The 15,053-nt window shown below is 47.7% G+C and overlaps 1 protein-coding gene across 4 annotated transcripts in view; it reads left to right on the top strand.

Annotated features, from left to right (window-relative positions):
• RTN4 (reticulon 4) overlaps positions 1–15,053 on the top strand; it is a 40,345-nt gene that overhangs the window by 18,249 nt on the left and 7,043 nt on the right. For 2 of the 4 annotated variants that reach the window (XM_064650971.1, XM_064650972.1), the window contains 2 exons: positions 11,234–11,441; positions 13,291–13,429. In XM_064650971.1, coding sequence (XP_064507041.1) covers positions 11,234–11,441; positions 13,291–13,429 — 347 coding nt within the window. Of the gene's footprint in view, positions 1–4,005; positions 4,523–8,105; positions 8,241–11,233; positions 11,442–13,290; positions 13,430–15,053 lie in introns of those variants that run through there. The other 2 variants (XM_064650973.1, XM_064650974.1) reach the window with 2 other exon arrangements.

Here is a 15,053-nt window from a genome sequence, read left to right as displayed (position 1 = left end):
GTGTTGTTTGGGAAGAAATTTGTTCTTTATTCTGGAGGAACACTTGCTTAAAGCTAAACAGCTGAGAATACCAACTCAAAAAGGGGCCATTTCTGGATTTTTCTCCACGCTCTGCTGTTTGCTTTTTTGCTCACTTCTGCTGTATTCCAGAATACAGAACTGGGCCTCTGAGGCAAGCCCTGAACAACATGAGTTGTGTGCTGTGATGCCACACTGCTTAGGCACAATTTCAGAGTGTCACTGAAGAACCAACGAGGAGTTCATCAATAGGCCAGGTGCATCTGTGCACGTGTTTGACCTTCTGAGTTTACCTTTATTGTGTGGGGGTTTCTCCTCTCTTCCCAGTAGTGGAACTGAAGTAGATTTTACTGGGCCTTAAGACTTCTGGAATTCAGGTGGTGGGACTGTGTGACTGATGGTTGTTAATTATTCTGAACTGCCTTACTGGTGCACTTAAACCCCAGGATCTTCAGTGCTCACTGAGCAGTGCTGTTTTTTGGAAACTAGCCTAAAGGCCAGTGTGTTGTGAGTCCCCAGGGAGCTAACAGGGACTCTGAAAAGGCTGCAGGTATTTTCTAAACTTGACCATTCCAGTAAAGCTTTGAAGAGCCCCTGGGTATAAGGAGGTTTGTTTAGTGCTGCCTGGCACACCCTTGGGTAACCTGTTTTATGGTGTGTGACCTCGGGGACCTGGTACTTGAGAGCTGCACAGGTTTGAGGAACAAACAGCACCAAAAAAAGCCCAATAAATTCAGAACTGTTGTTAACTATAAAGAAACCTTGTAACAACTGTAACACTCTCAAGGGCAAACCCCTCCCTGCAACAGCAGCAACTCCTGCTGGCCCGGATACAGTGATACTTTTTCCAAACTTGTGTTTCTCAGGCCCTGCTGTGTTTGGCTCTGAGCTGCTTCACTGTTTCCCTCACTGGAGCTCCAAATGGCCATTCTGAGCTCCATGGACGTGTATGAAGCTGGGACTGGAGAGGGGGTGTTCCCCACTTCAGATTGGTTTGTGTGCTGCTGGGCTGTGCTGGGGTGTGAGAGCAGGGCAGGGCAGCAGGGCCTGAGGAGCAGTGCTGGCTTAACCCAGCTCCTGGGAGAGGCTTTAATGCCACCTAGTGTTTGTCACTGAGCTGGGACACGAGGGACTCCATCCCAGCTTGGACAGTCTGAAAACTAAATATACACATTGTATATCCCAGCCCTGCTGTTGCATTTTAATCTCTGATAGGGAATCATTCGTTATCCCAAACAGGCTGGAAAACCGTGCTTTCCATAGACCTGGTTTGGATTGAAGGGATGTGGAAGATTTTATATTATTGATATTTATATTATTGGATTACAGACCCAAAGCCTCTGACCATAACGAAGTTGTGTTCTAAAATGTAGATTGACAGTTTAGATCTCTCAGTATGTTCTTGTTGAGATTATTTGGAAATAATGGTGAGGTCTTTGCTATCAGGGCACTTGGTTTCCCAGGACACCTTTGTTTCAGGGTGAGTTTCACCATCATTCCTTTCACCTTAAATCTGATTTATTTACTTTCCTTACAGGCACTCAGGAGTGTGCAGCTACTCACTAATATTTTACATTTCCTGCATTTTCCTGAGGGGGCAAATGCAAAGCTGAAATCCAAATGGGAAATGTGCTTTGAGAGAGTGTTCCTAACACCAGATCTTTCCTTTTTACTCCCAAAACACTGGGGCAGAAATAAACTATTTCCTGTGATGCTGGAACAGCAAACCAGGTCACTGCAGTTGTGTGAAGCATAAAGGGCATTAGAAATTCTGCCTGACACCAGCACATTTGGGTCATTTCTGTTACTTTGTGTTTGTAGTGACTTAAATGGAGCCATTCAGCAGATGGGAAGTGTTTTGTTTAGGGTTTTTTTGTTGGTTTTCGCTGGAAGAAAAATACCTTGGAACGTCTGGAGTTTCTTCCAGAAGCAGATTGATAAAATTCCATTTAATTCAACATAAAGTCTTGATTTAATTTAATCTCATTGTATTCTTCAATTCTTTGTTTGTTCAGGTTGTCTTTTATGCAACCAGGTAAATAATAATAAATGGAGACTCCCATTCCAGGGTGAACTCACAGAGTAGGAGGAATGAGGAAAAAACAAAGCAAGGAGAGAAGTTTTTCTGAAGGAGAGACGTAAACTTAGAGCTCTCAGGGCCCCTGTTGAGAGGCAAAGACTTGTGCAGCTGAGGCTGCTGGCAGAGCCAGGCCTGGGGGAGTTCCCTGCAGAGTGGCAGCACTGTGGACAAAATGGAGCATTTGGGGTAAGTCTCCACTTTCCCAGAGCTGGATGGGCAGCAGCATGGAGGGGGAGCACCAGGAGGTGGGATCCTGCCCTGGGGAAGGCAGGAATGCTGGTGCCAGTCCCCCTGCCCAGCGTGATTCAGTGTCTGCCTGGGGAGTGAGGGAAGTGCTCACCCTGCCCCGAGCTGCCCCTTGGAACCAGGGCTGTTCCCTGGCACGTGTTCAGAACTGATTGTGCCCGAGTTGTCTGGCTGGGTTGATAAAAGCACCTCTTAAAGGTAAAGCAGCCTGGGAGTTGGGCAGTTTTTGGTGTAAATGGCCTGGAATTTCCTGCTGGAACGCTGCCCTTCTTCCCGCAGTTTGGCAGTGCTGGTGCCCAGTTTAGGTGTAGAACAGGGTCACGTCCTGCCTGAGCTGAGAGCTGTGAGTCCAGGGGGATGAGGGTTTCCTTTGGGGAGTGCTGAGGGTGAACACTGAGTGAAGACAAGGATCTGGAGGGCAAGGAGGAATTCCTGTGGGGGGAGCGAGCGGATTGCTGGAGCCGGGAGGAACGGGAATGGTGTCCCTGCTCTGGTGTCCCTGCTCTGGTGCCCCTGCTCTGGCTGCTGCCGCTCTGCCGTGGCCACCACAAAATGTCTGCTTGGGAGCAGTTGCATAATTGCACTGTTTGAAGTCTGTGGTAGAAAGAATAGGAAATTAAGAGGCTTTAATCGTGTATCCTCACAAATTTGACAATTAGTGAGAAGACCTTTGAAAGCATCCTATTTTTGTCTAATTTAGTGACAGTACAAGTGCAGAAGGGGACCCACAGATTTTGTGGTTTCCAGTTCAGCTCAAAGACAAGCACATTTTCAGACCTGTTTTGTCCTTTTTTTTGTGCAGTGCATCTTTTCCCATTTACTTGCACTGTGATGTTGGAATATAAACTTCCCAGGTCCCTCCTGTAGCACATGTTTGGATTTACCTGTTGGAATTGTGACTGAAATGCACATCTTTGCAGAAGGTAAAAATAGATCTTGTTGTCAAAGGAGGCCTTAAATTTACATAGCAGCGTAAGTAAAAAAACAGGGCTTTTGGGTAAATTTGTAGTGAACCTTCTCAGTGAAAGATTTTCTAATGAAAAGTAAAACTGTCTATTTAAGACCTGAATTAGGATCTCTGGCCCACCTGGTCTATGGTATTTTTCTGGAAATGCAGGAATGCCCTTTTCCAGTTCTTTAGAAAATGGTGTATCAAATTTTCAAGAGGTTTTGGAGCAGTGCAGGGGAGGTTTTAGCATTTTGCTATCGATAGCCCCAGATCTTAAGAAGAGTCTCTAAACTGGTTTTTTTAGCAGAGATGGAAACAAAATGACAGCATTATTCTCACAGCTCTTCTCTTTCAGACTTGGGCTCTCTAGTTCATTGTTGTGCCTGTGCAATATGTTACTTTCTATATGTTGTGAGTGTAAACGTTGAGGTTCCTGTTTTTAACGCTGAATTGCCAGGTCAGCACCTGCCAACAGAGAATGCTGATGGAAAATAAAAAAGGGAAAGGTGTTTGCTCGTAGGAATTAGATGAAGGGCTGGATAACTTCTTCTCCAGCCTCCATTAAGATGAATAAGGACTGAAGACCCCAGCAAACAGACTGTGTCCTGTGTGTGAGCCCCTTGCCTTTGTTGCCGGCACAGAAAGGTTCCTTTGGCGTGTCCCTGCCAGGCAGAGGTGTGGCACAGCTGTGTGGCACAGCTTTGTTTGGAGCGGCGAGGGGCAGCCGTACATCTGGGAGCTTTGGAAACGCCTCTCGCGCTCTTTGAAGAGCCATCAATCTATTTAAAGCCCGTCTGGTGCCTACTTTTAGCCGGCGCTGCGAAAGCCGCTTAGGGCGGTTGGTTGGGCTTTGTTAAGGCCGGGCGAGCCCCGCTGGCCGGCATTCCCATGCTCTGGAGCTGCCGGGCCGGGAAGCAGCGGCTCTGCCGGGGGAGCAGCAGCGGCTCTGCCGGGAGGAGCAGCAGCTCGGAGCCGGCGCTGGGGCGGCGCTGGGGCCGTGGCAGCGCTGCCAGCACTGCGTCAGCTCCACACCCCGTCAGCTGACCCGCTCCTGCAGCACCAGTGCAGCACCACTGCAGACTGCCGGGGAAGCCCATGAGTCCCACCCTGGGCTGGAGGGTCCTTTCCTGCAGCTCTGCCCTTGGAATGCATAACTGAGAACCCCGGCTGGAGGGCACACCGCGGCTCAGGAGAGATGGACAGTCAGCCGAGCAGCTGGAAGGATAAGGGTATTTATTTATTCTTTCCCCTTTTTTTTTTTCCTGATTTTCCGGGTTGTTCGTAGCCAGGGGGGTTTGTAGCACGTATTGGATCAGGAAATGGCTCTAAGATGGGAGATCCTTGTGCTTTATGTTGGGGATTGCAAAAGCTGCGGGTTAAAATGGGGAAAAAGGAGCAGTGCAGAAGAATCAATAATTTATGTAGGTGAGCAGCTCGTGTGACACTGCAGATCTTTTCCAGCCCCATGGAGCATATTAATGGACGGCTTGTTGGGAGTGTGTGGCACAAACACCGGCACGGTCCGGATTTAGTGCCTGTGCCTTGGAAATTTCTAGATTATTAATAATTTATCAATACCAGCCATTAACTGAATAAAACACAGTGTCTGCAGGTCGTGTTTTAATTTTTTTTATGAGGAGAAATCGCCTGCAGACCGGGGGGGGGGTTTCTTTTCAAGGTACTGTGTTTGAAATCTACCCTTAATCATGTTTGCTTTGGATTTTTCATAAGTCTGTTGAATTCTAGGTAAAACTGTGCCTGATTTGTCAGGATTTACAGCCCTAATATCGAATTGTTTGAGGTAAATAAGTAGCTAACCTTAAATTAGTGTGGTGCTGACCTTTGTTCCTGTAAGCACCAATGGGAGATCTCCAGTGTAAATCTCTGTGGATCATTACATTAGTGCTCAGTGTGTTAGAGTTTAAGCCTTATTTGAATACATAATCTTCATACTTTATCAACAGGACAAGCTTCAAAAAATTTAATCATCTCTGGATCCTTAAATATCTTTTTAAAGGGGCCTGTCGTGCTTGGTGCTTATGAACTTTTACTCTTTTTTTATAACTGTTGTTCAAAATCTGTTTGGTTTTATTTTTTCCACTTGGACAAAAATTCCAGCTGGAATCCACAGAATGCTCTAGCAGTACCTAAATACGTAGCAAAAAAAGCCCTGCAGGTGAAAACACTTTCCCTCTGCAAAATAAGCTTTTCAAAGTTTAATCTTTTGTTAAAGGGCCGTAAAATATTAAGAAAAAATATTCTGTTTTGTAATATGTTGTTGTGTGTGAGTAGTTGAAATGGTCAGTGTTTCATACAGCAGACCTGAAATTCTTGGGGTTGGGAAGGAAAAAAAGGAAAGGCAAACAAAAAAAGAAAGGGGTGAGGTGAGGAGGCTTGTGTAGAAACCGAAAGGCAGGTTCCCTTTGGGTGCTGAGGCCCAGTTTTGAGGTCTCAGGTTTCTTTACAACCAGCCGAGCAGGGTTGGTGGTCTGTCCCTCAGTGCCGCTGAAAGCAGACGTTTCCAGCCCTGGAATTTGAGGCCTTGGCAATCTTGGACTCCTCCTTTGGTTTAAAAGGCAGGAATTGCCCGTCCTGAGCGTGGCACCCTTTGGGGGGGATGCACAGGGGGATGCACCTGGGCAGGGGGTCATGGGAGCATCACGCAGTGAACCCAGCACACCTGCCCTGGCCTGGGGGTGTTTGGGGCTGGCAAAGCTGCTCCGAGCAGCTTTTGAAATCCCCCTCCTTGTTTTTACATCCCCCGAGATGGAGGAAGCTGCTTTCGTGCCTGGTTCTCCCTCCATGGAAGCCCCCACAGCCCTGAGGTTTAATTCTGATTTAACTCGTACAGATGAGGCCTGAAGGAAGATGGAAGCAGACAGGAGGGTTTGGGGGGAAGGAGAAGAGCCTGGTTCCTCTCCTCCTGCAGCTGCTAAAGCCTGGCTTAGTGTGTTGTGTTGTTTAGAACAAGATGAAGGCGCCGTGTTTCGTGTTCCTCCTTCCTTAGGTCAGGCTCCAGGGGCACGGAGAACGATGGGTAAAGTTCAGGAACCGATTGCACTATTTGTGGTGCCCCAAAATAAATAGAGAAGCAAAGATTGCAACATGCCCCTTGCCATGCTAAAAACTGCCTTTCGAAAAGAATTAAATCGAAAACCGGGGAAGAGCGAAAAGTGGGGGTTCACAGTTGGACTTGGCAGCTGAAGCACAACTTTCTAATGACCATAACCCTAAATTTAGATGTGATGGGTGTGCTGTAGGTGAGGAACCAGCATAATGCGAGTGGTACAACCTGTGGTATTGATTAATACCTGTGGTATTGATCATCTAGATACGCAGCGTGAAATAGGTTTACCCTGGGGGTGGCGTGACTTTTATTTTTAGCTCTTTTAAAGACAGGCCCTATGGAGTAATTTGCACTAAAATGCAGCATTTATTTATTTAATTTTTAATGACTTCAACGCATTGTCAAGTTTTAATGGCTGAATATTGCTAATGGTAGGATGAACATCACAGCTGTACTTCCAGGCCATCCCAGGATTCATATTTTTTAAGTAATGGGCTGAAAAGTCTGTCTGAATTCTGGTTCAATTGAATGATGGCAGAGGTTGCATAGGCTTGTGCAGGCCTGGATATTTTTAATTTTTTCCATGAATAATCAGGGCTTTGGACTGATTGTTGGTACATTGTGCCCACATGCACGAGTATATGGTTAAGTAGAACTGAGAGAAAAGCGCCTCTTTGGCTTGTTAGTAATGAATGGTTAGATAATATTTGGGGTTGTTTTTTGAGAATCTGCTGCTAGTGCTGGGCTGTGAAATCTGTATTTTCTGGTTAGGGACTGTGGGGCAGATGTGCCAGGTCTGGAACGTGCGTGATGCAGCCTTGCGTGGTGAGCTTTGGGATGCGTCCCGCTGGACGTGCTGCTCCGGGGACGTCTGTCCCTGGGACAGGGAAGGCTCTGTTGGGCTGGGTCGGCCCCACGTGCTGGGCCCCACGTGCAGTCATGTGGGACACCCGCTCCCACCGGGGCTTGTGTGGGTGGTTCTGACCTGCAGGGAGACACTCGAGGACCAAACTGGCTCCTGATGTGTCTGAGGAGCGTGAACGGAGCCTTCGGTTCTCTGGCCCAGTCTCTGCTCCTTTTAGGACACGAACAGGAATTTTAAATGATCTTTGTGAGACAGGAAGCCTTGAGAACGTCCACTTTTGGAGTGCTGGTGGGGCTGGTGCTGGACACGGTGACCACCTGATGGTCGGTGGCTTCTCCTCGGGGTTGGGCTTGGAATGTGGAGCTGCAGGGTCAAGACTCGTACTCTGCTCCAAGGGAGCCCTGGAGATCACATCGTGTGAATGTGGAGTTTCTGGAGTGTAACTGGAAAAGGCTTCTCTGGACAGGAGTGACACCCGTTTGCGGTGGTGTTGTGGGGTTTGCCGTGGGTTTTCTCCCAGCCGAGCGTGCCCGGTGACAGCTGTGACGCTGCCCTGAAAGCTGCCCATTCTCAGCGCTGCTGGCCCGGCTCAGGGTTGGTACAGCCCCGGCCGTTCCTCAGCTGCTCCCAAAAGGCTCTGCCCGTGCCTGTGCGCTGTTATCAGAGCAGCATAAAGGCTCTGTGCTTACCTTCCAGATTACAGAAAGGTCCCAGTGTAGCGTCCGTAAATCCCGCAGTGTTCCCCTGCCCTGTGCCGCGGCACAAACAGCCTTTCTTCGGCGCTGAAGCGGCGGGATTGTTGGGCCGCGCCGCGCACAGAGGGGAGCTGTTCCCCGGGCGGGAGCCCTGCACAGCTGCATTCCCGGGCCCTTGGGGCCGGCCCCTCGCCTCTGGGATGGCTGGCGGAGCTTGCGTAGCTCCGACCCCGCAGCGCCCCGGCAGGAAGAGGAAAGCGGCGGGGCCGAGCGCTGCCAGAGCCCGGCGAGCTGCACGCTCAAGATGGAGGCCAAAATGGGTCAGTGCTTCTCCGCGCTTTGCTTTGGGCACCTGCGGGCCGCGGGCGGCTCCTGCCTGGCCATTGCTTTCTAAAAAAAGAGGCGGGCGCTCGCTTCAAAGGGTTGCTTTTTTAAAGAGGATTATCGCGCTAAATATATGTCGGACCGCTTGGTTTTTTTGTCGTCAAACCCGGTGTTAATTGTTCGGTTGTAACTTAAAAGCCTTTTTCTTTCAGATTTTTAGAAATACGGCGAGAAAGCTTTGTTAGCACTTGCTTTAAAAGCAGAATGTAACCGGATGAGTTGTGCATGTAAGGCACGGATGGAGCAGCACTATTTTTAGACGTGCCAAGTGCCAGTTCGTGCTTACCAAATGTAGGCAGCTGTTCTTGGGTTAGAATAGGCCTGGGCTACGGGCATTACATGCGTGAGATTATTCTTCAGATTGTAGAAAAGAAAGCTTACAACAGTTTCCATAAGGGAAGATATTGCAGGGCTGTTCCTCAGAATTGCTTTTGGTTTTTTCTGGTTTGTTTTTTTTTTTTCTTTTCGTTTGCTGTGAATATCTTGCATGTAGGTTAAAGCCAGAAAGCTGCTTCGAGTAATGTTTTGAATCTTTTCCTTTAGAAATAAATGCAAGTACCTGTTTCTCATCAGTAGAATATAAATTACTGGCATTGTGTGCTTTCCTGGACTGCAGAATTATAAACCACTGAGTTTCCTTTGAGGAATGAAACCAGATCCATATGTCATTAAGCCGAGGCTCATTTGCTCCTTCTCCAAATGGAGAGGAGATGGTACGAGGAAAAGTGCTCCATGTGCAGCTTCACTCTGGTCTGGGAGCTCCTGGCTTGGGGATTTTTCTTATTGATTACCGAGAACAAAGGACTTGATGGGTCTCTAAAGGCCATTTGGCATTTGCTTTGTGCTTTAATTCCAGCAGCCTACCTTTGTTTCTCTCTCCTGGAACCCTTCACTGGGATGAATCGCTCTCTTTGCATTCCTTAGAACTGCTCTAATGCATTAATGCATGGAATAAGTGATTTTCTATGGAGCAAAGAACCCCCTGTCAGTGGAGAGGCTTTAAAGAGGAGGGAGTCTCTCACTTGCAGCACTAGTGCTGCTGCAAGGGGAGCAGGGCTCACACTCGGTGTCACCTGATACAGGGGCAGCTCCCAAACTCAAATGGATGGATGCTCAAGTTGCAGCACTTAAAAATAAACACAGCTTCAGTATTTGCAGCAGATGCTCTGAAAGAAATGAGTTTCTTGCATTATTTAGGAGCACAAAATCCACCGACTGCTTTTGGCAAGCCTGGTTTTGAGGATCTCACCCAGGGGGCTGCTTGCAGCTCCATTTAGGTTTACAGGTTACAACGCCCTTTAAGTCAATCTCCCATTTTTTTTATAAGCTCCTTTTACAGGCTCGACTTGCTTAGTGCAGGGTGTACAGAGACGCTGATGGGCCCTTCTGTGCCGAGGAGCAAAGTCAAAGAAAGCCAGGCAGATGTTGCTGGGCTGGGCCGGAGTTGGAGGAGGACTTGGATTGGCGGGGCAGGGTCTATCTCTCACCCCATATGTTTGGGCCGTCACGTGGTGGCCACTGCAGGGCCCCATCTGGCTCCTGGTTTGCTGGGATGGGATGGGATGGGAAGCCAGGCTGGGGGGAAGCAGTGCCTGGGTGGTGCTGGAGGGGGGAGGCTGTTCTCCCCACAGCACTTCTGGTTTGGCACACACTGAAGGTGTTCCTGCAGCTCTAACCTGTCTCTGGAGGGCTGCAGGGAATTTCTGCTGAAACATGACTTTGAATATTTGGATACAATGGTTTGCATTATGAATTTAATTTTTTGCATTATGGATTTAATTTTCTGACCATGGTTTTCATCTTTCCTGCAGTTTAGTGCAGTTTCCCTGTGGGAATAATTGGAAAGTTCTTGTGTGAAAACACACCACAGCCCCAGTGGCTTTGGCACGTTGTAGCTACAAAGGTGTTGCACAGACTCTGCCCTACAGAGGCTGCCAGGAATTAAGTGTTGGTGCATTACCAGGTTTTCATCCTGCAAGAAGTATTAGTCAATTTTTTTTTTTAATCTTTTTTTTACAGTCACTTAGACAAAGAATCTGTCCTGAACTCTGGTACATTATTCTGCAGTTAATTTTGGTCATGTTTAGGAGGAGATGGGATTACTGAACATGCAGTGCAATAGTAATAATTGTTGTATAATTTATCTTGAACTCTGTATCTAATGCAAGCAAACAGATTGCACTGGGTGCTGTCAGCCCTTACCTAAGGCTTGTGCAAGGGTGTAGTTTACTCTGGGCAGTGATGCTAAAAATGGCCCAACGCTGTGTTCCCTAATGAGGGTCGCTTAAGGAAAACTAAACTTGGTTTGCAAATGAAGTCTTTTGCATTGGAACACGGCAGACTCAGCCTGGATTGACATCTCAGTGAGATTATTCCCTCTTGATGGCTCAGTCTGTCACCCATAATCAACATTATAAACTCCCCTGGGAATGCTTCCATCCAAAGAAAACAAAGTGAACTGTTAATGAGTCTTTGAGCAGGGCCTTTGCTCGACCAGACTTGGAAAGATGGAATGGTTTAGAGATGTGTTGGTGTCTTGTCATCTGTCCTAACAGGGAATTGGAATCCTTCTCTTTGGGAGTGACCTCCACAGAATGCACAACAATGGGGTGAACTGAAGCACAAAGTGCTGTGGTTCTGGTGCAGAACAGAGCACAGGAGCTGAAGAGATTGATTCTGACATTGCTTAAGGGCAGAATTGTTCTTAAATTTTAGCATGTGAGGTAACCCTGAGAGCAGTAATGCCAGTGACCTGAGTGCAGTGCAGAACCAGCACTAACTCACCTCTTTCTAGCTGTGATTGCAGCTCTGCTTTGACACGTTCCATTCCTGGTGGCTCTCAGCAGCCGAGTGACCAGTGCTGTTTCCCTGTGTTCCCGTGGATGCCAAAGGTACCTCGCTCTAATTTCTCCCCTTGTTTCAATCCTAGTTGTTGACCTGCTTTACTGGCGAGACATCAAGAAGACGGGAGTGGTGTTTGGTGCCAGCCTGTTCCTGCTGCTCTCATTAACAGTGTTCAGCATCGTCAGCGTCACAGCCTACATCGCCCTGGCCCTGCTCTCGGTCACCATCAGCTTTAGGATATACAAGGGAGTCATCCAGGCCATCCAGAAGTCTGATGAAGGCCACCCCTTCAGGTGGGATTTCCCCTTCCACTGTGGGGTTGTGGGAAGCAGAGGGTGGCACGTTGGGTGCTGTAACACGTTGGGTAATAACGTAAATAGTCTCTAGACTGTTCCCCACAGTTTGTTTTTCTCAGTGGTCCCACAATAAATACAGAAATGGACCAAGGGTTTGGTACAGGGGCGTTGATTTCCCTGGGAATGCGTTAAAAAAATAAACCCCTTCAGTCTGGTGGAACATTTCAGAATGGTGTGGCCTTTAGAATATGAACCAGGGACAGAATTAAAAGAATACCCAGCACTTGCAACGTGATTTATTTAGCAAAAATCAGAAGAAATATAATAGGGGTTAAACTGTGACAAGGGGCTGCTTTGATCTTTTTGGAACTCTTAAGAGTTCCAAAGAGTTTTAAAATGTGTGGTTTGTTCTGAGCTCCAAGGCTGCCTTGTCAGAGGCAGAATCCAGGTGCCTGTTGTTGCAAAGCTGCACCTTAAAAGAAATGAAAACTTATTCCTGTGTTAGAGGACTTGTTTCCTGTTCCTGACAGTGCATGTTCCCTGTTTCCATGCCAGCCCTGTCCCACTCAGCTGTGGTTTCCCTCCCTTCCTCCCACACCACATGCAGTGCCTCCTTTACCCACTGCAAGCCTAACACAGTATGGGACAAAAAAAAATGCCCCCCTCCTTAGGGTGAATAATTCCCAGCTGAAATCCTGTTTGCTCCTCAGTATCCAAACAACGCTTCCAAGTTCTTTCTTCACAAGAAGAAGCAGAACTTGTTCTACCTGTGCTCTTTCTGCAGTTTGTTCCTAAAAATGCTGATATTCCTAAGTAGCCTCCAGACATTCTTGTCCAACATCCTTGGTTGGTTACTTTTTGTCTGTGTAGCTTCAGCTACAAGAAGGATGTTTTTGCTTGTAACATCCCATGAGATAACTGAATTTTTGATGAATATCTCCTGGATGAGCTGAGAAGGGCGAGCAGATGGAAGCCAAGGGTGATTGCAGAATACAGCCCTGAAATGGCTGCTGCAGTTACCGTTCAAAGTACTTCAGTTTGTCTTGGATTTGCCACAAGGTCATGTTTAGCTTGGCCTTAAGTGACATACACAGGAGCCTCCACTGTGCATATTTTATTAAAATAAAAAAAAAAATCAAACAAACCCACCCCAAAGCAGAATCCTCCCAACCAAAAGTAGAAGTTTACAACTGTAAAATGAGTTCCCTGTTACAGACGTGCTGCCTCGCTCCTTCTGCCTCCTCCAGCACATTAGATAAATAAATTATACCTTGTTTAAAGACAGAAATTGTGGCCACGGCCACTGCAGCTACAGATAAAAGTGGCAGTGGAGTGGAAGGAGACCTAACCAGATAGGGGTTTATATCTTTATGCAAAAGAACTGTCACTAACTGTAAGAAAGTCTTTTTTTTTCTTTTTTTTCTTTTTTTTTTTTTTTTTAGCAAATGGTGAAAAATTTAGCTCATTTTCCCACACCATAATAGATTTGTTGCAGCTTAATGGCAGCTCCACAGGTGCCTTCCAGGGGCATAAATGGATATGTTGCTTTGGTGGGATTTTTTCTTATCCCTGTGTTAGCCTGCCCACATGTATAAGGTGAGCCTGGGTGTGACTGAGGAAGCAGCAGTGAGAAATAGATGTTTTTCTTTTCTCCTGAGAGGTTGTGGAGTTTTTTATTAAGGTTCACTGAGACTGACTTGGGCAGTTCTGTGGTGTCCTTTGGAGGTTCCTCCCCCGGTGAGGTTTTCCCGTGTCACACAGCCAGATGTGTGGCTGCTGTTGGTCCCAGGTGTGACCCTGTTGGGCAGCACTGGCACAGGGAGGTCTCACACTGCTCTCCCTGCAGGGCCTACCTGGACTGTGACGTGGCCGTGTCCGAGGAGCTCATCCAGAAGTACAGCAACGTCGTGCTGGGCCACGTCAACGGCACCGTGCGCGAGCTCCGGCGCCTCTTCCTCGTCGACGACCTGGTGGATTCCCTGAAGGTGAGTCCTCCCTGCCGCCTGTGAGGAGGTGCTGCTTTAAAGGTAAACCAGCAGGGAAATGAGCCCAACTCAAAGGAGAGATTATAAGTCAGAATAACAGTTTAATAAAATAATACAATAAATATGATTATACAGACAAACAGTTGGTTTAACCCACAAAACCCAACTGTATAACCCAGCACCCTGGGGCATGAACAGAGTGGTGTTCCTTGGGCCCCCTGAGTCCAAAGGAAAAGGAGAGGGGAAAACACCTGTTGGTGAGAGTGCTGGTGCAGTCTGGTTGAGAGTGGTGGTCTCAGTCTTCCTCTGGATCCCACAAGTGGTTAAAAAAGTCCCAAGACCCCAAGATTATCTATCCTCCAGTTCAGGCAGGAATGCCCAGTGCCTCCCTCAGGGCGGGGAGTTCCACACTGGGTGTGAGCACAGGAGCATCCTCCTGTCTCATGGGCCTCTTAACACCCAGTTTATGGCCTGAGGAGTCAGGGCTGCTCTGGGCAGAGGGTGTAAATGGTCTGTTGAGAACAGTTTCTGGGCACTGGCATGGAAGGCTGTAGAATACCCAGTTTTGGGTTCCACCCATCCAGTGATGAACTGGTCCCAGCTGTTCTAACTAGGACACCAGGTCAGCAAACCCCTGCTCCCTGCAAACAATGGCTGTGGTTGGGTAAACAATGAGGTTCAGTTTGCTGGGGAGGTACCTCAGGCACAGAGTTGCGTGTATCAAGGGTGGATAACTTCAGCTGCACTTGGACAGGGGGATAAAATCCCAGCTCCTCACTGGTGATTCCCAGCAGGAATCTGTTAAGAAAACAAGCCACTGCTCCACTAATCACCAGTGTGGATGTGTCCCTCTGGAAAACCTGGTTTGAGGCTGCATTGCCTCAGTGTTCTGGATTTCTGTCTGTGGTTAGCACACAACTCCCTGCCTGGACAGGAGGGTTCTCGTGTCCACTTCCTGAGTGATCCCCTGGAGCTACTGGGAAGGTGGACACTTGTCCCAGCCCCTGGATTTGGGAGTGAAGAGCTGCTGCTTTTAATGAATTACTGAAATAGGGTTTGCAGTTACTCTGCCTGAAATGTGCAGTACATCCAAGTGGGGTTTAATGGGATTTATTGAGGGCAGCAGAGCAAAACTGACAGAGAAGAAGAAGAATAAACAATCAAAATGAAACAAAGAGAAGGGAAAAAAACCCCAAAACACAAGAAAACCAATCCCCAAAATAAAAGAATTGGCTGAAAACCCTCAGTTTTGTTCTGAGAGAATTATATTCTCCCCTTTCAGACTTCAGTCACCTTCCTTTGTTTTTCAAAGGGGTGTTTCCTTTACCAAGTGCAATGTATTGTCCACTTCTCTTTCAGTTTGCTTAATCTTCTTGAAAAAAACTTGCTTTTATCCTCCAGTAAATCCCTTCCTTAGTGCTTTGTAAAGTCCTTGGAGTTGTTGTGGGGCTGGGGGAGGGGTTCCTTGTGAAGCATGGGGAATACAGGGAGGCTGTCCAAGTCTCTGTGGGATTTGTGGGATAGAAACCGGGGGCAGACCTGGGCATCTTACCCACACTTTGTAGATCCAGTTTCTCTTTGTGCTCCACCTTCACACAGTCTGTGCCAGAAAAGCTGCACCTGG

The sequence above is a fragment of the Pseudopipra pipra genome, chromosome 3 (assembly GCF_036250125.1).
Source record: "Pseudopipra pipra isolate bDixPip1 chromosome 3, bDixPip1.hap1, whole genome shotgun sequence".
Lineage (NCBI taxonomy): Eukaryota > Metazoa > Chordata > Aves > Passeriformes > Pipridae > Pseudopipra > Pseudopipra pipra.
The sequence above is the reverse complement of the archived record's forward strand: the minus strand, read 5'-3'. Positions and strand labels throughout refer to the sequence as shown.